Below are 24,417 nucleotides of genomic sequence, written 5' to 3'. Positions count from 1 at the left end.
CGCCTTTGATGATTTAATCGTTTCTTTGAGGCCTCGCATTAAAAAGTAATGGCATTTTAAAACCGGTCGTGAGATTATAGCTTGTTATAAAGCGATTAGCGGAGCTGGCCCTTTAAGAAGCAGCGAGAGTGAGTGATAGGAGGCGGGGTTTCAGCTTTCACACCCCGGGTGGGAAACATGGGCGGGCCCTGACACCGCTGACTGACAGCAGCTCAAAAACGCTCCAACGCTGCGGTGCACGGAGAGCCCGAACCAACCAATAAGGGCAGAGCTCTGTGGACACGTCATTTGCCAATAGCCAATCGCATCGAGCCAAAGCAGGACCCTGGGATCGCTGTTGTGCTTCCAACGTGGGACTCGGCCGACCGAGCAGAAAAAAGGAAAAGTAAGTTAGAGGACAAAACTCACGGTGGCGGGACTCGGTCTTGTTACTGCTAACCGGAATGTTTTGGTTTTGGGACTACGGTCTTCCACCGAGACGCCGTTGGACCCGGACTGACCATCTATTGGCGTTTGGGTGCATTCCGAAGTTGGAGCAGGAGCTTTGGATTTAAGGAGTCGAGACTGAGATTTGGACGTCAACTTATATGGGCTGACTTTTGCTGTGCGTGGACGTGAAAGCACACGGACACCAGTCACCGTGAAAGTTACCTTTGCCGGCGGTTATGGTCACCGTTAACTCTGTAGAACGTTTGCAAACATGTCACCATAAGTTGGTGGCCGCGCACAGAATGGTAGTTAACGCTGGTAGTTAAACTAGTTAGTGCTATAACTCACTACAAGTGCTAAACTCCTGTCGTAGCTGTGAGCCACCTTTACGTTTGGACTGGTGACAAAGTTGGGAGTGCGTCCTAAGCGAACGCTCGGGTGTGGGATTTTAGAAACTAATGGACGTTTGTCATGTTTTAAAAAGTGTCTTTTCTCCGTGCAAGGCTGCACTAGCTCCCAGTTTGCGGGTTCGAGGACTGAACTCGCCCCCCGCTATTGAAACTGGATACAAAATGGCGGCCTCCCCGGGACGATTTGGATGTGCTTCTCGTGTTTTTTATTTATTTTTGGCACTCCAACTTTGTATCGCCGGTGGATGGAGTTCCGAGTTGCGGTGTGTCCAGAACTGTACCTGCGAGGGGGATTCGGTGGACTGCAGCAACCTACAGCTGACAGCTCCGCCCGTGGACCTGCCTGCCCGGACCGTTTCCTTGTAAGTCAACCTCTCCGTGCCTCGGCTATTTATTACTCAGCCCGTGCCGTCATTCCACTATGCCATCATTCCACCATGCCACCATGCCACCATGCCACTATGCCACCATGCCAATATTAATGCACATGAAGTGAACCTTGCAATGGCCCTACTGGTCCAGGTCGTGGAGATCACCTGTCACTATTTGCAAACTACTTGCTGAGACCAGAGCCAGTCCACATCAGTCCACATCAGTCCATATTTGTCTTGGCATAAGCGTCAGTAAAGAGCTCCTTGAATGTGTTTCTTATCTGGAGGTGATGTTCAGTTCCTTGTGTTTCTCCAGCGTTTGGAGGCCCCAGATCAGACCATATTTAGTCCTGCGGGTGTACTGTTGTCCATTGCATCATCTCCAGATGCTGGTTTACATTGCTGAAAGTGAGCACGTCCAATAATGGCTGGAAGAACAATTTGAACCTTTTTGTTGCATTTGTGCAGCAACAGCAACCCAGAGAAGGTCCTCGGAATGACTGTCATTGCCATGGAAGTACCCCATGTAATTAAGCCTTTATTACAGCAGCTGTCGTTAGCACCACAAAGCACTTTGAGTTGCTTTGACTTGGTTGTGTTTGACGTCCTGCTGTAGGTACTAGGTGCTCTAGGTACTAGGTGCTCTAGGTACTAGGTGCTCTAGGTACTAGGTGCTCTAGGTACTAGGTGCTCTAGGTACTAGGTGCTCTAGGTTCTAGGTACTAGGTGCTCTAGGTACTAGGTGCTCTAGGTACTAGGTGCTCTAGGTTCTAGGTACTAGGTGCACTAGGTGCTCTAGGTACTAGGTGCTCTAGGTACTAGGTGCTCTAGGTGCTCTAGGTACTAGGTGCTCTAGGTACTAGGTGCTCTAGGTTCTAGGTGCTCTAGGTACTAGGTGCTCTAGGTAGTGACAAATATAGACATAGTCTATATTACATCTTCACGTAGAAGTGAAGATGCGTCTCTTTCCTTTGGAAAAGTCCTCTTCAGCACGTGGACAGCAGTGCTGGCACCTTGGCCATGTTCAGGTCTTCATGGGATGCGGGGGCCGCTGTTGGCTACCTCATCCGTGACGGCTGCCTCCGGTTGAGTTGTTGGCTGCTAGCCTCTCGCTAGTTCAACTTTTCTTACCTGGGGCGGACCCTAACAGGCTCTGCAGCTTGAAATGATTGTTTAGAAACGGCGCCTTACATATTTACTTCATGGATCCCAGCCCTTTATAGGCTTTTTTCAAGTACCACAAATAGACAAGAAGGTCTTCGTGAAGTACTTTATTGTGCAAAAACACTCATACGACCGGCATGTGAACAAATTATGATAATTACAGAATGGCTGGGGGGCGTTGGCCAAATCAGAAGTAAAAATATGATTTGTGTCTTTTTTTCCATTTTCACTACATGACTGATTTTGTTTGGAGATGTTGATGACCTGCGATGCTAAAGTGTAGTTTGCATACTTCCACAGCCCCCGAGCCTACGCAATCCAAATTGCTGGACAACCAGAACATGATGAGGTTTTGTCTGGCGATAATCAACCAATCGATTAGTCACACAATGGGTGAAAAGGAGCCGGCCTCCATAGTACATGCCTTGTACGTGTTTCCTTCATCTCTCGCCTCCAGGCGGCTAGCAACAGGCTTCGCTTCTTTGCCTTGGTATCTTTGCCTGTCTTTGCGATATCAAAAGGATGATTGAACAGAGTGTGTATATGCGTACGTTCTGTATGATATGAGAGGTAGCCCCCCCCGTCCTGTGGTACAATAGTACCTCTGACATCCAACAAGTGGACCACCACTCTGGGATGTTTGCCTGTTACTTCCTATTGATGCACTAATGACATTGAAAGCAGGTTTCCTGTCGTGCAGTCACATATTCCTCTCAGGAGTGGCGCCTCATCTTATTTTCGGCCATAGTAATATGGATAAAAAGCACTTTGGCCACGGCACCGCTGGCATAATGGGATTTTGCCAGTTAAACATTATGAAATTTGACTGTGATTTTGGTGATGGGCAGACTGGCTTTCCAATCTTATTTGGTACACAAAGCGCAGTCTTTTGGATTTTGGATAGGAGCATTTCTCCTTCTTGTCACCGTTCACATCTCAGAAGCAGCTCCAAGAAAGTCTGGTCTCCAGCCAGCGGAAGCCAACCATTGAATGATCCTCTTTGTAGGCCGGCAATTCCCATGTGGTTTCCCAAGTTCCCCAATGTGCTTGGCATACTCTGCTGCTACTTAACCCCAAACCACAGCCCAAACCTCACGGAGCAGCCTTATTGGTCAACACCAGCCTCCACAGTTGGCTTTGGCGTCTGCACTCAGGAAATGAATTTGTGTTGGTGGTTTCCTGATAGTGGCTGGCGGCGGGGTTGCGGACCGGACAGCGGAGGGAGGGGTTCCAGATTACCTGGCCTCTTGGGAATGCGGTATGAGGGATATCGGGAAGTGGCGGCGCTGGGGAGTTCTACACGTCCTGCATGTAAATGTTTTGGCAGCGTCATACGCTCACACCGGTCCCACATGTTGCTGAAAGTCCCGTCACTAGTCAAAAACTCCAACCGCTGCCACATGTGTCCAATGCCACTGTCACATTGTCGGCTGGTAATTTGGTGTCAAGATGGGCAGACCGGTCAGCAACCAACTGCTTGGTAGGAACATTCTAGCAGACATGCAGCAAAAGCAGCAGCTCTCAGCAGGACTTAGCCCTTGCGGTTTGGGGGCCATTTCACACTACGCAGCGTTGTAATCTGGTGGTGTTGGGAGTGATTATATAGCACGTTTGTTTATTGCCACAGTTTCCCTTGCTGTGTGGCTGGCGTGTTCCCTGGCACATATTTTAAAGGCGCAGCATGGGTGTCAGATGGGTTCCAGATCACGTTGTCCTTGGCACTTTTTCTTTTTATCTCTGAGGCTCTTTGGTGGGAAGTCGCATTGGAAGTATAGTCCCGATTGCTGTCATCAACTAATGTAGCTCGTACATTTAAACACATTTGGAGAAGGCTGGAGAACTGCTCGGATGGACCGCACGGGCACATGCACTCGTTTAATGGAACCAAACAGCTGCTGCCACAAGTCATTCTAAAGGAATCCGTCAGTGGGATAGACGGGCCTTTTGTGAAGACACTCAAGGGGAGAGGGCGCCTGTTTCCCTCTCCCCCGATGTCTACAAAGTGGGTCCGATCAATGAATCGTCATTCGACATGTGGTAAGCGTTTGGAAATCAGAAGAAAATGTTGGCATAAAAAAGTGATGCAACTTCCACAAACCGAGTAATAAATGATCAATAACTTACATATACTTCACCTTCAACCTGAGGGGGTCATGGTACGTAGCTGAGCTGTTTGCACAGATTTCCTAAAGAGATCATTTCAAGGTAAACATGAATGTCGGATATTGGTGCTGATGATGAGTGTACATCCTGTATATGAATACAAGATGGGTCTGTGTTGTTGCCATCTGGGGCGTCCAGGCTGGCGTCTTTAAGTCCGGCCGTAGGGTCACGCTGTGCCTCCGGCGATTGGAGTCCTTTCTGCCCAAATGTGTGTTTGGACAGCCTTGCCTGTGTGCAATGAACAGGGGTGCACGTGGCCCCAACATGTGGCCACCCATCCTTGGTGGGAAACCTTCAATAACTGACTTGGACTCAGAGTCCGGAGGAACGGCTACTTTGGGACTCGGGCTGGCTTAAACCATTATTTTTGTAATCCATTAATCTAGAAAATAGTTATTTGATGCATGGATTCATCTAATGATTCATTTTGAAATCCGATTTGATTTCGATTCCATCAATTATCTCTCCATAATTTGACATTAAAGCTAATGTATCTCCATGAATAAAATATATTTTTATGGAGAGGTTCAAAAATGAATACAACAATAACGTGCACAGTGGAATCCTATAATAACACAATAATAAATTAAACTTTCTTTCAATAAATCTATACACAATATGAATAAAAAACATAATACAAAAAATAAAAACATAAATTTAATAAAAAAAAATAACAGCAGCTGTGTGTGTTCCTGCTAGAGGACTTTATCTTTCCCTCTTGCTTTCCACCACTACTCTCACTCTCCGTGTGTGTGTGTGTGTGTGTGTGTGTGTGTGTGTGTCTGATGCTCCAAAGGGAAATACAATTCTTCAACAATTTGGTGAGATTCTGTAGCTCTTCTTAGTCAGACAGCAAGATGCTTATGAAATAAAACCTAAAGTCCAACATTAAGGTTCTCAGCCTGAGATGGCAGGGTAAAGTTATTATACTATTATATTATTTATAAATAACTATTTATTCTGTCATCTTGACCTTTCCACTTTTGTTCAAAGCTCATCCGCCTGTCTCAGCTTTCTACATAATGTTTGTACTACATCATGTACTGTATGCTGTATATATCATGCACTGGAATACTGTCTATCACAGAACTCATATTTAAGTCATTATCGGAGAAATAACAAATCTTGTTGTCAGCTCATGCTTTTAACGTCACTTAACACTGATGGTGGGCAAAGTTGGCACTAGTTAGCCATGATAGGACCAGGAAGAGCAATGATGATGTACGCTACCTCTGGATGTGCAAGTCCCGCTTCTGTTGCCGTTGCCGCCCAGATGCGCGCTGTGACATCACTCGACACCCCAGGGTTTCTTTTGGTCCCCCAGCGCCCACAGCCCAGCTATTTTTTCCTGACTTAATAAGTTCAATAACCAACTTGCTAAACCGGCTACTTCCACCATCAAAAGGTTGGCTCAGGCCATGATGCCAGGTTGGACGTTAAGATGAAATGAAGTACTTTGGAAAGAACGGGCGGGCCGCAGTCAAACACGTGGCGGGCCGGATGTGGCCCCCGGGCCGTAGTTTGCCCACCTCTGCGGTAGGTGTTAAACGCTGCAGACCTGCAGAGAAAGCCATTGTGAGTTCATGCCACAGTTGAGAAAAGCCGCGGCACATAAACAAAAGGACCGGTTTAGTTTGTGTGCTGTGGCCTTTAGCACCAGTAAGGCAGGTTTTCCACTCAAACGGGACTTTTCCCAGCCTTGCTGTTTATACACGGTCAAAGTACTCGTTTCGAAAGCTGCATCTTGGACGGGCTGGAACTGTCCTGAGATGGAGGTGTGTGTGTGTGTGTGCTCCCCGGGGGTGGGGGGTGCATGTTATGCATTTCCATATTCCTGAGGCTCAGGCGGATCATGGCTGTGATTTTATTCATCTTCTCCCACTTACTGGAGCATCCCCATAACGAGGTAATTGGCTCCTGTTGCAGGGGACACCCATTTAGTGACAATAGGAGGTGTCCCATTAAACCATCATCACACACCTCCCTGTCAAGCCTGTGCCTGGGGGGCAGGCACGGGCTCTGCTATTATCTCGTCCCCATTTCAAACAAGGAGGATCACTCTGGAGGAAGCGGCCATTAGCAGTAATCAAGAAAGGGAAATCTGGCAAGTGACACCAGGCTCCATTTGCATGAAACCGTATTTGTTACAGGTTTCTTTATTCACAGTATATTTTGTTGTAGCCAGGAGTTCGATTCCAGGCCTATCTCTTTCCTTGTTCATGTTAGAAATCGGAGGCAATGCTGACAAGAAGTCATTTTCCAATCAGGATAAGGAATGTGGTGCATCAGGTAGGAGTGTCCCTGAACAAGAAGTCATCTCTCAGCAAGGCTGCTAAACATTCCTGGTTTGTCTCTCACGTCTGGACACAAGGATTGGGGGGGTGGAGCTGTGGGCCCCATTTGTCTCACCCAGCCTAACCCAGCAGCAAAGACCAACACTGACCAACACTGCAGCCCTCCTACTGCCGTACTGCATACTGCATACTGCATACTGCATACTGCCGTACTGCATAGTGCAGGACCCGCTTGTCTAATGTCATGATTATGACATAAGAAGCTGACTGCTACATGCAGATGTGGGTGGGTGAACCCCCCCCCCCCCTCCCACCGACTCGTCATAGGTAACTCTATATTACTGGACAAATCAATCTCTAATAAGCCTTGTGAAAGTGGAGTGGGTGTTATTAAAACTAATGTTTGACTGAAGTGCAAATTGACTGGTGCAGATAAATGTCCTGTGGGGGGGGGCGGGGGGGGAGTCAATAGTATTGATCTTGACCTGCTTCACCTCAACGGGATGATATAACGCTGTGTTCTGTGTATGGGTTTGCCCTCCTGGCACCCACCAGGCAAACTGGTGCTACTGGTTTATTTCCAATACTGCATGAACGCATATGACTGGTATTCCAACAAGGAATACACGGTATCGCTTTTCACTCTAAATGCTATCAGGGTCATCAATTCAAATGCATTGACATCACCTTCAATTTCCCCCCCCAGAAATCTTGGCCACAACAAGCTGTCTGCCATCGACGTGAACGCGTTCGCCAAGCTGCCCAATTTACGAGAGCTGTAAGTATTCATGCATCACATTTGGATGTGGAACAATCGGGTACATGAGGTACCTGATGTACATGAGGTACCTGATGTACATGAGGTACCTGATGTACTGGTCACTGGTGGGACAAAATGAAAGGGCTGATGCTGCGTTCTATCTTTCAGCTTGGTACAGTATTGTTGCTGTGTGATATATGTATGTATGTTAGTATATATATATATATATATATATATATATATATGTATATATATACATATGTTGACTAGTGAGCATGAAGGCCCAAGATGTAGGACACCAACAGAGCCATCATAAACGAAGCATCTACAATAATCCCAGTTTGCTTGGCAAAGGTCGCAGGGTCATGTACTATATGTGGGGAGAAACCTAAACGTAGTAAATACGTAAATACTGTGAAATTTGCAGAGCAAAGGTTCAGGCCTGCAGGATGTCAACTGGGCAAGTTTGCGGTCGCCACTTCCTGGCAGCTTCCTCATACGTTACCTTCGACTAAGTCCAATTGAGAATAAGTGGCGGTTTTCTAAATTAAGCCATCCTCCCACCACCTGACACTGTGGCCAACGCCGGACTTATAAATATTTGATACGGCGAGGAGAGGACTCGGCTCAGTTTCACTCGGCACCGCAACACGCGGGACGGAACGGAACAGGGCGATACCCGCTGGCCACATCGCCGTCAGATCGGTCACACGCTCCTCCGTATCGTTGGCGTTATTTTGGCTTTTTAAAGGCCAGGCTTGCTACAGACGTGACTTTGGTGTTTGAAATGTTTGTATTGATTATTTGCAATTGAGTGAAAGCCGATTGTGCTTCTTGTGTTGAACTTGCAGGCGGCTGGACCACAATGAGCTGACCTCCATACCCGATTTGGGCCACGCCGCCTCGAAGATGGTATCCCTCTACCTGTGAGTATCACCTGAAGACCTGCTCTTACTGGAGTCCAAATCCTCACCTCACTTTTAGAGCAGCATCAACATGTTGGAGTCTAAAGGCTATCAGTTTCCACTCCAATTCACAGCGAAGGGTCAAAGGTTAAAGGTCAAAGGTGTTGTGTCAAGCAGCCATACAGTACATGCTGTGTGAGCAGACCGCTCGCTTGGGGCGACTGTTGGCGTAAACTTCCGACTTGGTCGCTCCAAGTCGTGAAATTGTGCCTGTGGGGGCCGCCTCCATCGGCATCTCGCTGGAGATTTACTGCCGTATTTGGGAGGGGCAAGTATGCGCTCGTCCTTGTCAAAAATATAAGCCCGGCAGTCAATCAACAACCAGGAGTTACCAGCGTAAATTGATATCTTCAACGTATCTAATACGCCGCTACATCCAACCTGTGATCTATGGGACGTGTTCTTGGTACTTGCTGAAAGACCAGACGGAATGTCAAGAATATAAGACGTCCTCAACAAACACTGCAAGCTGGAAGGTTGTCTGAGGTACCAGCTACAATGTTGGCAACCGCTGACACCGACATGACTTTTTAGGCAGGGAGAATCCAGCCATCGTGTTTTATTGCGTTTGACGAGGAGATCTTCTCTGCTCTTCTGGTCTTTTCCCGTCCACCTTAAGTGAGCGTAGTGCGAAGTCCGGGGGTCACGCCTTCCCGTTTCCTCTCTGTGTCATCCACTTCCTTCTCAGAACTGACGGTGACGCAGTCATGCTGTCCATAAGCTGCCGTGTCCTTCTGCTGCAGGACATTGGAGCTTTCATGACCCCCCCCCCCCCCCACACCCACATTTCTTTGTTCCTTTCTGCCGTGTCCATCAGAGACACCCAACAGTTCCTTCATCTTCCTCACTCCAAGCATTGAGTAACCCCCCCCCCCCCCCGATCGGGGGTCTTTTTTTGGCCCGACCTGGAGCCTGTTGCCAGGGTAAGGCCCGTGTGTCAGATGGGAGTAGAGGCGAGGGGGGGGTGGAATATTTACAAAGCCAGCAGCTGCAGCTGTCCGTCACATGGCTTTACAGTAAACGGGGAGGCGGGACAAGGGTGACATCGCTCTATGTGGGGGACTCATGAAGGCCGGGGAGGCGGGACAAGGGTGACATCGCTCTATGTGGGGGACTCATGAAGGCCGGGGAGGCGGGACAAGGGTGACATCGCTCTATGTGGGGGACTCATGAAGGCCGGGGAGGCGGGACAAGGGTGACATCGCTCTATGTGGGGGACTCATGAAGGCTGGGGAGCCATTCCATCCCATTCCATTTCCCTCTGTCAGCATTCTCAGTAAGGAAGTCCAGACTTCCCGATCTCCGGCCAGCGCTCCGCAGCAGGCGGGGCGATTCATACAATTCATACAAGCTCATGTCAAAAAATCACAGCTAGAAATGAAAAAGGCGTCAAACAGACTTTGGATGACTCAGCCTTCCCACTGTCGGCCATGTTGTCCCAAAGGGAGCAGCTCGGGATGAAACGGGCTGGGGCATGGTTCCAATTCTAATTCTCTCTTGGTTCCGTCAGGAAGGGACCTGCTAGCCGCCCTCCCGGACACTGGGAACCTGCTGGGCTATGCAAATGAGATGTCCGAGGGGCGTGGTCATGACATTTGCTACGAAGTCGAAGGAAAAGTCAATCGGGTCCAACATGGAAGGCTGCAACCGCACTGGAGTGCCTTTCCATCCCAGATGTCACCGGCCGTGTGATGGCGTTCCATAAACGCTACTATTGTATTTGCAGACTTCAAACACGCTGAGGCACAGCTGGGCTCTCCATCGTGGGAGGGGGGCCGGGCTGGGGGGGTTGGAGTGCTGGAAGGAGAAGGAGCGAGCGAAGGAGAGAGAGAGGTCAATCTCCTCCACCAGTTTGAGACTGATCTGTTTTTCCCAGCAGAGGTCACCAGCTGCTGACCCGCCCCCGCGTCCCCCCTCCATCCCCCCTCCCCCATTCATTCCCTTCATACTCGGCTCAAAGTAGCCACTGTGTGTTGCTGTCCCATGCGTGCATTTTGCTGTTTGCACGCTTCATCCTTAAGCATTTTAGCCTGTGTTTTTTCAGGTGGGACGCCCCCCCCACCCCACCCCCACGCTCACCAGTGAATGACTGTGGGTCCATTATGTCCGTGTGTGTGACAACGGAAGGAGGGACTGACCTTGTTTTGAGTTTGACTGCTCTACACACCTTCTCTTTCCTCCGCTTCCTTTGGCTCTTTCCGAATATCGCCGACACCGCCGTACCGAAATAATCATGGCCTAATTTAATGGTCTAGTTCCTGCATCTTGGCCCCCTGTTAGTTACCACATACGTAGTTTGCTCCACCTCCTTTTTCCGGATCGCTGCTTCTGAAAATGGAGTACATGAAAGACTGCCGAGACCACAACTACCTTCTGGGACCTGTGGAGAAGCTCAGGCTCCTGGGAATAGTTGATTAGCGGGTGAAATATTCTAGGCTCTAGGCTGTGCGTACTGGTCTACGGTTCCACCCTATCGTGGACTTCATGCACGAGGGGGAACAAAACCACAGTTGATGGGGGAAGTATCATACTGAGGTCTTTGTATCGTTTCTGTTCTCCAAAAATCTTTTTTGTGTCATTTTGCAGACATCATAACAAAATCAGTAGCATTGAGGGTCCACGGACCAGAGACCTTGTTTCTCTGGAGACCTTAGACCTGAGCAACAATGACATCACCGAACTACGAGGACACTCCTTCCCTGCCGACCTCCAGATTAGAGATTTGTAAGTATTGCTGGGAGGAGCAGATCCCGTCTGACTAGATCCCGCCATGCTGCCGCCCACACGCCTGATGTGCTGCTGTGTCCGTGCCCCCCCAGGTACCTCAGCAACAACAAGATCGCTACATTGGAGCAGGGAGCGCTGGACCATCTGGGCTCCACTCTCCAGGTCCTGAGATTGAGCCGAAACCGCATCAGTCAGATTCCCGTGAAGGCATTCCAACTCCCGAGGCTCACCCAGCTGTGAGTACCACTGGATCTCCATCAGTTGATCGACATGAGATCGGTTTCACGTCCCGCAGAAACGCTACATTTTACCGTCGTGTGAAGGTTTGGCGTTCGACTTGTGACAAGTTTCTAATGTTTGGGTGCTGCCTTGTTGAAGCTCTGGTTTATGGATCTGATAATGGCGTGACAAGGTCACCATGGAAACATGGTGGGTGCAACAGGACTCTTTGGGCGGATGCACCAGGGATGGTTGTCAGTTCTATGCTGATAAGGTTTCAAATGTCGTGTAGTATTATTTGATTCTATCACTGTCAGGTAGTATTAATCCCTCATTCACTATCATCGGTTACAGACGTGCGTTCTTAATCTACGTTCCTGATCAAAACATGAAATGAATGTAGAGCAAATATTGTCAATCCATAAAAAGAGTTATATATTTTGTGTGTCTTTGTAGCGAGCTGAACAGGAATCGTATCCGCCAAGTGGAGGGTTTGACCTTCCAGGGCCTTTCCAGCTTGGAGGTGCTGAAGCTGCAAAGGAACAGCATCAGCAAGCTGACTGATGGTGCCTTCTGGGACCTCGCCAAGATGAAAGTCCTGTACGTATCTTTGAGAAGAAGTAGAAGAAAAGCAATGCTTTCCTACATCAGAAATGGAGCCATCGATGATTTCTCACCAAAGAATGATCCAATTCGTTTGAACCAACCTGCAACTGCACACAGGAAAAATAACCTCTGGCTTACCTGGAGGTAAAGCCAGAGAATTGAAAGCTCTTCATCTTGATGATGAATTCACACTGCAATAGATGTTAAGCTAAAAAGCTAAACCGCCTGGCTCCAGCATCTTGTCCTTCTGTAAATCTGTCTATGTTGTCCGTCCATCCAACCCATCTGATGTGTTGCTTGATGCTACCGATGCAGACACCTGGACTACAACAGCCTGACGGAGGTGAACAGCGGATCCCTCTACGGCCTGACTTCTCTTCAGCAGCTTTTCCTCAGCAACAACTCCATAACCCGCATCAATCCTGACGGCTGGAAGTTCTGCCAGAGGCTAAGGGAACTGTGAGTACCTCAAAGTTGACCTTTTGCCTGAAATGTACAACCCCGTGGCTTTTCAGCGGTGCGGCTAACTTAGCTAATCTTGTGACGTAAGCTCTAGTTCATGATTGGCTCCTGTCAAATAAAGAGCTACCTGGTTCACTCAGAATCAAGCAAGAACTTCTTGGTTGCGGTACCATTCAGTACTGTCTCATTTGCTTTGTTATTCACGCTTATGGTCCTTTGACGTAAGCCATAACGCTAGCCAGATCATCTCCTTCCACAAGGCTGGAATGACGTTGGCGTTTGCACTCAAGGATAATGCCGTTCATCCCATCGTCCATCCCACCTGAGCTCAGCAGCACCCAATCTCTCTATTATGATATCAGGATATAATAATATGTGTTTCTTTATGTTTTTGTGTCTGGGTGTTTTTACGATCCCGTGGGTGATCCTCCACTGGGCCTGTACTGGTAACCACACCAGGATCACATTCACCCTGGCTGAAGGTTGAGGCATTATCGCAGATGCTTCCCTTGTCTGTTGACATGGTCGTCACTCGCTGCCGCTAAGTGCTCGGCTCAGCTGAGGCATTGCTAACCTAAAGTGTTTGTTGATGCGGAACAGCAGGACGGCATCGTGGGTCGGACGGCTTTGATATCAGTTTACTGTCCGTATCGCCAGGCCACATCCTGCTAGCATGGCGACTCGTACCAATGACAAATTGCCCCCTGCACCGCAATATGGCTTTATTTGAGTTACTGTCATCCTGGCCTTGGGGGGGGGGGCATGACATGACCTGGCTGTAATGAGGACACGTCAAGGTTTATTCCCTTTATGGAGGCGTACCGCTCTAACTAGTAGATACCAAGTCGTCATATTATGGTCATATTGGTCATATTATGAAAAAAGTATTTTCTTTTATGTCAACATTGTTGTATGAAAATGACTTTATTTGTCCTCATATTAGCAATTTTTACTTGTTAGTCTTCTTTCTCTCAATATTATTATTATAATAGTATTATGACTTTATTCTTGTAAAATTTCTCAATTTTTCCCAAAGATAAATTCTATCCTAAGAATGTGCCACGGGCCACAAATGGCCCCCGGGCCGCACCTCTGACACCCCAAACCGAGACTTTGCCAAAGGCTCAAGAAGGACTACTAGTGGGTGTTAGGAATGTCAAATGTGTTCCTTTTCTTCTCCGTCGTTAATTTAATGTCACAAAGCGTCCAGGAGACCTTGAAGGGGCCATGAAGGCCACGTCTGATCATCTTTGGAGCTACTTTAGTTCTCTCATCTCCTTCCAGACCTCACACAGAACATTTGTGTTTTTCCACTTTCTGTCTGCGTGGACTCCCTTTCTGTCCTCTCTTCTGTCTCGCTCGTGCTTCTCCTCTCAGGAATCTGTCGTACAACAACCTGACTCGTCTGGATGAAGGCAGTCTGGCCGTGCTGGGGGATCTCCACAGCCTCCGTCTGGGGCACAACTCCATAAGCCACATCGCTGAAGGAGCCTTCAGAGGCCTCAGGGCTGTACGCATCCTGTAAGTCAACACCCCTGGTTTGCTGTGAGCAAGGCCAAGTCCCTGGGAGCCCCCCCACGATAATAATTAGGTGGAGAGGTGCCGCAGGGGAACAATGAAACTGATGATGAGATGATACCGCACTTTGCCGTCCTACCAGCTGACTTTAGAAGGTGTGAGATGTTTGCGTGGTTAAGTTGGCTCACATCGGTCCTGGAGCCTTTGTGTTCCGGCTTCACCTTTGTCACGGTTTCTGTGGCAACTTTTTGTGTCTTTGTTGCTTTGTTTCTTTTGTCCGGTTGTGTTTTGGTCTTAAGGGGCTCCTTGTTCCTCGCTTCCCTCCAGAACACTGGCATCCCTTTTGGAAGCCGGGTGACAGGTTAACACTTTTTGCTCCTGGCTCTGTTGGCCAAAAGGGCCAAACTAGTTAAAAAAACCACAGTGGGGGGAGGGACACCACCGGGGGATCAGCGTCTGGTGTTTCTCTCACGGTGACTCCTTGTTTGTCTGCTGTGTGAGCTGGCCGCCATTACACGGTCTCGTCTCTCACTGGACCTGCTGGTTGTCTTACCTTGGAGGTGAGACCAGCGTCAGAGTCAACATGGAGGCGGGAGTGTGAGCTGGACTTTTCCCGCGCCGCCATGCTGCTGTCCAACCAGTATTTTCCATGTCAGACCAGACGCTGGCGTGAAGGTCATCTCGCAGGATGCCGTGTCAGGGGGTGGAGTCCCGCTTGGAGCTATGCTAGGTCCGTGTGAAGGGCGTGCCGTGGCCACTCCCGCAGGGCTGATGCGCCAATGTTGGAGATGTACGCGTTAAAGAGGCCGCTCCTTTGAGGCAGACCTAATCTAATCAGCGCAGGGAGGATGGCCGTAGCCTGGGCCCTGAAAGTTAGCCGGGGGAGCTTTAATTGGGGCTGCGCTGCCGGGCGAGCTGGCATTGCACCGGAGCCCGCAGAGGGGTGTGAAAGCCCCAAACAGGCCGGTCTGCCCCGTCGTTGGGCCACGGGGGTTGTTGGCCCATCGTACAGCCCTCACCCTTCACCCCGACCTCCCCGCTTCCTCCTACCCACGGTCCCTTGCTCCTCAGCCGCCCCCCCCCCCGGCCTTGCTTTAACAAGCCAACAGCCATTCACAGCCAGCCAGCCAGAAAGAGTAGGAAATTGGCAGCCCCGATTTGATGGCCAGTGGGGGTTGAAAAGAGCGAGAAAGAAGCGGGAGGGGGTGGGGGAGGGGGGGCATGGGAATGACGTTACTATGGAGAAGCTTTAGAATATCATGGTTTCCTCTGCCACCTTCCAAGATAGTTCTTTCTTCCCCGGCTTTGTGAGAGAAACCACTGAAGGCAAGTGTTTAGAAAGTCCTGAAAGAAGCCATTGCTAAGCTTGCCCCCCCCCCCCCCCCCCCCCCCCGCCCCCCCATCAAGACTGTTGGCTGGGCTACACCTGCCACTGTCAGACAAACAGACCAACACTAAACACTTGCTGCCAACACCCACCCGCTCATCCGTTCTACACGCATTTGCCTGCACGCACGTACACACACACATGCACGTACACACACACATGCACGTACACACACACATGCACGTACACACACACATGCACGTACACACACACATGCACGTACACACACACATGCACGTACACACACACACGCACCAACATGCATGCTCCTCTGCCTCTCCAAGGAAAGAATGCATGTGGGGGGTGAGTAGGGCTGCAGAGAGGCTCTTTGGGCCAGGTGTGTGTGTGGGGGGGGGGCGAAGGGAAAGTGGGTGAGGGGGCAACCCGTGGGCTCCAGACCGGCTCTGCCAAGGCCGTGAGAGGCTTCAGTTGTGGCAGACTGAACTCGTTCTCCACCTCCCTCCTTCCACTCTTTTATCCTAACCGCTCCTCCCTCCTTCCCCACAGGGAGCTGGACCACAACCACATCTCAGGCACAATAGAGGACACCAACGGGGCCTTCTCCGGACTGGACAGCCTCAGCAAGCTGTGAGTCCCGCCTCCTTTGTAGCTCCTCTCCTCGTTCAAAGGCTTGGTTGGACATTTGGGCGGGATCAGGCCGTACTTGACCTGTTTGCCTCATCCAATCAGCCAATAGCAGACATCTTTACCACTCAGCAGTGAGGAGTGCAGCCTGCAGAAGGCGATGCACGTGCACGCGGGCGTGCACACGGGCGTGCACCAACGGCGGGTCGTGCCAAGACAAATGACAAATCCTTGCTGGTGTATTTGGAGAAGATCTGGATGGGAAGTGTTATGAAACGGCGTAGAGGTGTTTCCGTATTTCAGCTGCCACAAAAGCAAAAACATTAGCTTCAAAATTAGCCTTGAATTTTCTCCCTTTTTGTAGCAAACGGATGTTTTCCAGAAACGTGGTGACGTTCTCCTGCTGATTAGCACCAAATGGAAAAACAGTAGAACGAAAACGTTCTTTCTGATAAAAGACGGGAGTCTAACCTTTCTTTTGGCTCGGAGTGAATGAGCTCCTGAGCGTTTTCAAGGCGGCCTGCTTATTTCCACTTGGCCAACGAATAGGTCCGTGGATGTGGGGGTCTGGCATTGAGCAGCGGTAAAGCCATCTACCTGCGGGATGAAAGGGCGGTGTCCAGCCAAGACGCTTCCCAGTGTGAGCACCGCGGCGGGAGAATGGACGGGAGAAGCGGGAAGGGAAAGGGCTTTTCTTCTCCCTGGCGGGGGTTGGCTCCCCGACAGGCTTAGCTCCATTTCTTCCCCGGGCCCGTGCTCCCCTCGCCCCCGCTCTCGAGCTGGCTGTTGTTGGGAGCTGAGAGAGGGTGAAATTGGGGGCCGCATTCAGTCGTCAAAATCAAACGCCTCACACGCCCCCCGCTCTGACCCCGTCCTCTTTTGTCAAGTGTTGGCTCAGCGGCCCGCTGCATCTTAAGCCTGCTCGGGGGGGCGCTGTGCAGAAAAGAAAAGGGGGTGGCGGCACATCAAAGTGTACATACAATACAGCTTATTGTCTTATTATTATTATTATTATTATCATCATCATCATCATTAGAACTCATTCCTTCAAAATAATAGTTGGCATTTGTTTGTCCTAATGGATTTGTTGGGAACTCTTCCTGGTTGAAGGCTGGGTCAGGGTTGGGGGGGGGCAGAGACTGAGACTAGACACCCCCTCACATGCTTGCATGAATACCCCCAAAGTCTGCAGGGTCCTTGCTAATAAAATTCTAATAAAGATAAAAGTAGTCTTTGAAGAGCGGCACAGAGCCCCACTCGCTTAAGCGCACACATGCACACACGCACACATGCACACACGCACGCACACACGCACACATGCACACACACACACACACCTCTTTCACCTTCCTCTTGGCTAATCTCCACACAGTTCAAATTTCCAATTCTTCAATCCCTTCCCTTATCAGATTGAGCCTTGCTAATTGTGCTGCACTCTGTCTGCCCCCCCCCCCCCCCCCCCCCGCCCCCACCACCCTGTCCCCACCCCCTCCGCCTATTGACACCCTTTATGTTTGGAAACGTCAGAACTCTGTTTGGAAACAAGATCAAGTCGGTGGCAAAGAAAGCCTTCGCTGGCCTAGAGACCCTGGAACGCCTGTGAGTATTCCACTCGAGGGGGGGGCTCTATTAGCCCCCACCTGCCTGTTGCTCATTAGCCTAGCATTCTTTTATTCCCTTCCTTCTAAAGCGTCAATCTGTTTGACTTCAATCCCGACCAGGAAGCTCTTACGTTCTTTAGTTGGCTGGAACTTTGAATCGGAATGTCCCATCCACATTGTTTGGCTTCCTATCCCGTTTTTTCATCGTCTCGCCGATCTGATCCAAATGAACTTTTTTTATAATAAGCTTTGGTTCCAAATGTGAATTTGTGGAATTTAATATAGTTATGAAAATAATACAACCAAAGTATGCGGGATTTCCTTTTTATTACGCAGCCTTGCTCCAACATTGTTTGTCCGTCAGTCGGGTCCCTAATCCAATGAAAGGTCCAATAAAAGTCCATCCAATTAGAGACCACATTGGAAGCTAAAAAAAAGAAATTGGGGCTAGCTGGATATTTTGGGATGAAAATGCACAAACAGTATATTAATAACACAAGACGTACGCTAACCAGAAAAAGCGAGACAAAATGTAGCCGTGAATCTTCCAAAAACACCAAGGATGGACCCTCCTGGAAAAACGTTTCAAAGATTGTAAGTCATTGAGATGCACCTGTATGGAAGGACCTGGTAGTGGTAGTGGTAGTGGTTATGGTTATGGTTATGGTCATGGTTATGGTTATGGTTATGGTCATGGTTATGGTCATGGTTATGGTTATGGTCATGGTTATGGTCATGGTCATGGTTATGGTCATGGTTATGGTCATGGTCATGGTCATGGTCATGGTTATGGTTATGGTTATGGTTATGGTCATGGTTATGGTTATGGTCATGGTTATGGTCATGGTCATGGTTATAGTAATGACAACAAACAGCATGAGTGAAGATTGTGCTGTACTCCAACAGGAACCTGGGGGAGAACGCTATTCGCTCAATCCAGCCCGATGCCTTCAGCGAGATGAAGAACCTGAAAACCCTGTGAGTGTTTTTGACAGGTTGCCATGATTTAGGTGCCCAAACCCGCCAAATCCGAGGCCCTGAACCAGCATCTATTGAAACACTCAGCCAGCCATGTCTTTGGTCCGTAGTCTCATCCAGAGCGACAGCTTCCTGTGCGACTGCCAGCTCCAATGGCTGCCCGAGTGGCTGCGGAGCCGGGGTTTACAAGCCGCTGTCAACGCCACATGCGCCCACCCTGAAAGCCTGAAGGGCACCAGCGTTTTCCAGGCTCCGCCCAGCAGTTTTGTGTGTGGTGAGTATTGTCTCGGTGCTGTCGTGCTTTGGATCGTGCCAAGGTCAGGGTCCATTGGGGGGTTCGGAAGGACGCCGTCCGTAGACTTACGTCAAATGAGTCCAATTCCCCAAATCAATGGGTCCTGACTGAGATCCCCGTTTCCATGCACGACTTCTACGTCAGCCCGTGGCCACACCCCCTGTGCCTCTGAAACTAGCAGTATTACCTGGGGGGGGCGGCGTGTGCACAGAATCCCAAACAGGAAGCCGCTTTCCCCGTCATCATAAGGTGTTGACATGCGTTTTGAAAAGAGTCTAACTCTTTCTAGATCTATTTCTATTTATTTACGTATATTCCATAGCATAATAGCAATAGCATAATGGCCGCTTTTGACTAATATTCATCCAGTTAGCTCTGGTCTTTCACGTCTTTTGTTGGTGAAGATCCACGTCGGCAGATGTTAACCCGGTTACTTCTTCTCCCCACCCCCACCCCCACCCCTCTAGATGACCTTCCCAAGCCTCAGATCACGGTTCAGCCAGAAACCACCATCACGGTTCTCGGAAGCAACGTACGTCTTACCTGCACGGCCGCGAGCAGCAGCTCCTCCCCCATGACCTTCGCCTGGCGCAAGGACCAGGAGCTGCTCCGCCACGCCGAGACGGAGAACTATGCTCACGTCCGCACCCAGCGCCACGACGCGGCGTCCGATGGGCCAGGTGGAGGAGCCGGAAGCGTGATGGAGTACACCACCATCCTGCACCTGCGGCACGTCACCTTCGCACACGAGGGGCGTTACCAGTGCATCATCACCAACCACTTTGGCTCCACCTACTCCGGCAAGGCCCGCCTCATTGTTAACGGTAAGCGCCAGTCTTTACTTTGACATCATTCATGGGGAGGGACAGTGGAACCATGCGTCGACGCCCCCTGGTCTGCCTGACCCTGGTGGGCCTAACCAAACAGGCGGCGACTTTGCTGGCGTGCTCCGTTGATGGACGTTGTGTGGTCTGCTCTGTGTGCAGTGCTGCCATCTTTCATCAAGACCCCCAGGGACGGCACCATCAGGACCGGCCACACCGCCAGGCTGGAGTGCGCCGCCGAGGGCCACCCGGCGCCGCAGATTGCCTGGCAGAAGGACGGAGGCACCGATTTTCCTGCCGCTCGCGAACGCAGGATGCACGTCATGCCTGACGATGACGTGTTCTTCATTATGGACGTCAAGCCGGAAGACATGGGCGTGTACAGCTGCACCGCCAAAAACACGGCAGGGACCGTGTCTGCCAACGCCACCCTCACCGTGCTGGGTAAATGTCCGCACATCCGCCTGGCTAAGCTCCGTAGTTTTCCCACATCTCTTGTAAATAGCGGCGCCCGCGTGTGGGAAGCGCTGGAATGGTCGGCTTGATGTTTTTCTTTTCCTCAGCAGCTGTGGCCTTGCTGGGGGTCAGGGGTCAAAGGCCGCCGTTGGGGGTCAAAGGGGATTGGTGGGGGAGCAAGAGCGGCTCACAGAGGGATGTTTGTCAGGCATTCCCAAAACAACCCCCCCCCCCCCCCCGCCCCTCGCCGCTCTGTGGGAGCAGTCATGGCTGCTTCACTGCAGGCCTCAGTGCTCCCAGTGCTCCCAGTGCTCCCAGTGCTCCCAGTGCTCCCAGTGCTCCCAGTGCTCCCAGTGCTCCCAGTGCTCCCAGTGCTCCCAGTGCTCCCAGTTTATTGGCAGCTTCACCTTGTTGATTCCGAGAAATGGAGCCGCTCTCCTCCACCGACATCAACCTGGGAAGAATGGAGAGAATAAGCAGGGATTGTTGGCCGTACGAGAGCGAGGCTGGGATTGGGATGGCTGGAATGTACTCGAGGCCGTTGGAATAATCCACTCGGAAAAGTCAAACGTAGACGAAAGCTGCCGTGCTGATGGACTCCCGAATCGGAATCTGGGATGTTTGGCTTTGAAGGGAAGAGCGAGCGGCGTGGAGGGGGTTTAAGCGGCCTTCAAGGGGGCCCCTGTCTGGAAAAATTGTGTCTGAGAGAAAAATGGGAGCGCTGGAAAGGAGGGGGGTGGGGGGGGGTGTAAGGACCGTGGAGAGAGTGAGAGAGGATTGATAGAAAAGAGACGGACGACTGAACGACTGAAGTGGGTTAAGTGAGATCTCTTAATCTGTGTGTCCCACTGTGAGGGGAAGTGCTCACACACTCATACTGGGGGGGGGGGGGCAGGGGGGGCACCGGCATCATTGTTCCCAGGAGGAGCAATGCTCGTGAGATGTTTGGCGATGCTAGCAGACGGCAGCGTGCGTCGCTACGGCGTCCAAGTGGGAATAACGTGTTCTCCTCACCTCCAGAAACGCCCCACCTGGCCCAGGAGTTGGAGGACCGCAGCGTGGCTGTGGGCGACACGGTGGCCCTGCAGTGCAAGGCGCTGGGCAGCCCGCCGCCCCGCATCACCTGGCTGCACGACGACCAGCCGCTGCGGCCCTCGGACCGACACCACTTCACCCCCGGCAACCGGCTGCTGGTCATCGGCGCGGCGTCGCTGGAGGACGCCGGCCGCTACACGTGCCTCATGTCCAACACGCTGGGCACGGAGCGCGCTCACAGCCAGCTGCTGGTCACGCAGCGCCGCGGGCCCTGCGCCCCGCCCGCCGGCCTGAGCACGGTCACCATCGGCATCATTGTCATCGCCGTGGTGACCAGTATCGTGGTGACCTCGCTGGTGTGGGTGTGCATCATCTACCAGACCAGGAAGAAGAGCGAGGACTGCAGTGTCACCAACACAGGTGAGAACGTCTGCGAGAACAACGGAATATGATTTTAGTCTTTTTTATACGATGAAAAACCAACAACGGATGAGGTTGCCGTTTTTTAGACAGTTGGGTTGAGGAAAAACTGATGATCCCGGGATAAAGTAAAATATGGGAATAACGTGAGAATTGGCATCAATTATTACAAAATTGATGAAGAAAGTTGAAATATTTGGGAAAGTTTAACAGAAGGAGGACCAGGCTGAAGTTGGTCCTCCTCCAGGAGATCCCAAACCACCCATCAGGATCAGTGTTGGCTTGGTTGGCCTTGAACATGGAACTATGGAAATATGGGCATTGTGTAAAAGTAGCCTCACAAGAACATGCAAACATGAAGATCATGTAGAACCCTCCTGGTGCTTCTGACTCCTGTAGATGAGACCGTTGTTCCTCCCGACGTGCCCAGCTACCTGTCCTCTCAGGGAACTTTGTCCGAGCGCCAGGACGTGTGCATCCGAGTGGAGGCCGCCGGTGGCCCTCAGCCTAACGGACATGTTGGAGAACCAACAGGTACCTCCTTCTCCTGAACTCACATTCTGTTTGGACGTCTGATCCAAGAGTCTGTTGGTCAAACCATTGCGTTGGCGTCCCGTTGTCATTAGGAGGGGGACTCGGCAACGTGGGGCCGATCACTGGGGGCAACAATCATGTATGCTAATTAGCATGCTAGTTAGCATGCTAGTTAGCACTCATTTCTCATCTTCTATCATTTGAGATCTCATCTTTTCCAATGAAAACAATAAATGTTCCAACTGGTCAATGAAGAGACCGCCCCTCCCTGGCGGACCCCCGCGGCCATTTCAACCATCCTCTTATCACCTCCAGGTTTGGACGGTCCAGTCGTGTGCACAGATTGCATGGAGACCAGCAGCCAGTACTCCAAAGACCTGGACTACCAGAAGCAGGACTTTGCTCCGGCGGGGGTTACGGAATACCACCAGCACCCTTCCCCCCCTCCTTACGCTCACTGTTACCCGGGCGAGCACACGGCACCTCTGTGCAACGGCGTTCCAAAGGACACTCAAGGATTTTCCGACAATCCCAACGGTAGAAAAGGTAAGATGACACACTTGGCTGGAATGTGGGAACGTCTGAGATGGTCCTTGTTGATTGATGGGCTCCGACCGGCAGCACCTGACAGTGTAGCGGCCTTGGGGGTGGGGGGGCTGTCCAACTCTGAATGACGTGTCTCAGCTTGTCCTGCTCACCACTGAACCCTAGCGGCCCCCCTAGCGGCCCCCATAGCAGCCCCCCTAGCGGCCCCCCTAGCAGCCCCCCGAGCACGGTAGCATTGTTTAAAGAAGTGATCAGAGATGGTGTAAATGACAGGATCATACCCGTCGATGCCAGACTTTCCAGGTATGACGGCGTAGCTAACCAGCTTCTTCTTCTCTACTTCCGCAGCGAGCGCCAGAGGAGGAACGTCGTCGGCTCACACGTCGCGGGAAGATTCGTACCACCCTCCAGTGAAGCTGACCGGCCGCGGACACGGGAACGTTGACTGTGAGCCTGAGCTCAAGCAGACTCTGCTGTCCAATGGACACGCCCTCAGGGCGTCGCCCAATGAGAGCGCCCCCCTGAGGAGAGCCAGCGACTAGCGGCGTAGCGCTGACTTTTTATTGTCTTTCTTTGCACTGGGACATAAACTGCTACCTCATATCGAGGCAAATCCGCCCCCCTCCCCGCACCTTGGGCCAGGGGGTGGGTGATCCGGAGTTTTGAAGGCGGAGCTTGTGTGGGTGGCGTCCCATCTGAGCGTTACGTGCTGTACATAGTTTTAAACAACCTTCCGTTGGGAGGTGACCACTAAGAATTAGCTCCGAAAAATGTGACTTGCATTTGAAGCGTGTGAATGTCGGCCAGCGTGCAGGGACAACACTGTACATAAGAGTATTCTTATATTATATATGATATCACTTTTACAAAAAGACTATTTGGATTTACGTGCATGACAAAGAAAGGAGTGAATATTTTTCTTCAAAAAAAAACAAAGAAAAAAAACCCAGCCCTTTTCAGCTTTTACCAAGTCAGCTGCGGTGCCTTATTGCGTGTCAAAGGAAACACTGGTTTTTACTGAGATTGCAAACTCAACACTTGATTGCACTCGTCTTCTCTTCGGTCATCCTGCCAGTCACACGGCGTTACGCAACCAAATGGTTATTTATGGATGTGGAATGAAGGACCAGCTTGGGAGCCGCCATCGTCACATGATGCAGTCACATGATGCAGTACCTTGTTTCTCTCTGTCGTCGGCTTCTTTTTTAACGCTTCGCATTCTCCACTTTCAACGGTTGAAAGTGAAGCGGCGAGCCTTTTGTTGTGGCCAGCATCCTGAGCCGGTCACTTCTGCTCCTCAAACTCAAACGTTTTATCTGAACTGTGACCCCATCCGGATGTACTGACACGGATACTGAGGGATGCGCACACTGGATGGCAGCGATCACGTGACCAGGCTAAAGGGACAAATGACTAATTTATTAATAAAACACCTTGGATGTCAGTGTAAAAAACTATGGATTAAGTGTCTATCATGGCATTGAAGTGTGTAATAAAATCACATTTGGCTTTATTAAAAGTCCTACTTCTTGTTTTTGCCGCAACCAACAGCCGGATGTAACCCTGTGCCTAACCCTCAAAGTTCCGCAGTGCGCTTGAACGCCTCATCATATGCACAGCACAGGTAGTACAGTACACAGGAAAGACCGCAAACAAGACGTTGTTAAA

General features: G+C 50.7%; 1 protein-coding gene across 3 annotated transcripts; it reads left to right on the top strand.

The window, feature by feature from the left end:
- Positions 1-252: 252 nt before the first annotated feature.
- On the top strand, positions 253-24,409 carry lrig1 (leucine-rich repeats and immunoglobulin-like domains 1). Of its 3 annotated transcripts, none has more exons than XM_058081082.2 (18): positions 254-1,201; positions 7,538-7,609; positions 8,443-8,517; positions 11,143-11,280; positions 11,376-11,519; positions 11,959-12,102; positions 12,424-12,567; positions 13,948-14,091; positions 15,983-16,063; positions 17,588-17,659; positions 18,568-18,639; positions 18,750-18,913; positions 19,402-19,758; positions 19,921-20,202; positions 21,235-21,669; positions 22,069-22,203; positions 22,519-22,749; positions 23,098-24,409. In XM_058081082.2, exons 1-18 carry the CDS (start codon positions 888-890, stop codon positions 23,289-23,291), a joined length of 3,198 nt encoding a protein of 1,065 aa, XP_057937065.2. In that variant the 5' UTR covers positions 254-887; the 3' UTR covers positions 23,292-24,409. The 3 variants fall into 3 exon arrangements, with proteins under 3 accessions (XP_057937066.2, XP_057937065.2, XP_078650593.1); XM_078794467.1 differs by having other exon boundaries at positions 322-385; XM_058081083.2 differs by lacking the exon at positions 7,538-7,609 and having other exon boundaries at positions 253-1,201.
- The last annotated feature ends 8 nt before the right edge of the window (positions 24,410-24,417 follow it).

Source organism: Doryrhamphus excisus, linkage group LG11, assembly GCF_037039965.1.
Source record: "Doryrhamphus excisus strain RoL-2023G ecotype Guam linkage group LG11, RoL_Dexc_Guam_v1.1, whole genome shotgun sequence".
Lineage (NCBI taxonomy): Eukaryota > Metazoa > Chordata > Actinopteri > Syngnathiformes > Syngnathidae > Doryrhamphus > Doryrhamphus excisus.
Note: the sequence above shows the minus strand (reverse complement) of the source record. Positions and strands in the feature narration are given on the sequence as shown.

Coding starts and splice junctions, on each gene's coding strand:
- lrig1 (XM_058081082.2), top strand. CDS start 888: ATGGACGTTTGTCATGTTTTAAAAAGTGTCTTTTCTCCGTGCAAGGCT. Junction 14,092..15,982: donor CTCAGGGCTGTACGCATCCT/GTAAGTCAACAC, acceptor CCTTCCCCACAG/GGAGCTGGACCACAACCACA. Junction 18,640..18,749: donor ATGAAGAACCTGAAAACCCT/GTGAGTGTTTTT, acceptor TTTGGTCCGTAG/TCTCATCCAGAGCGACAGCT.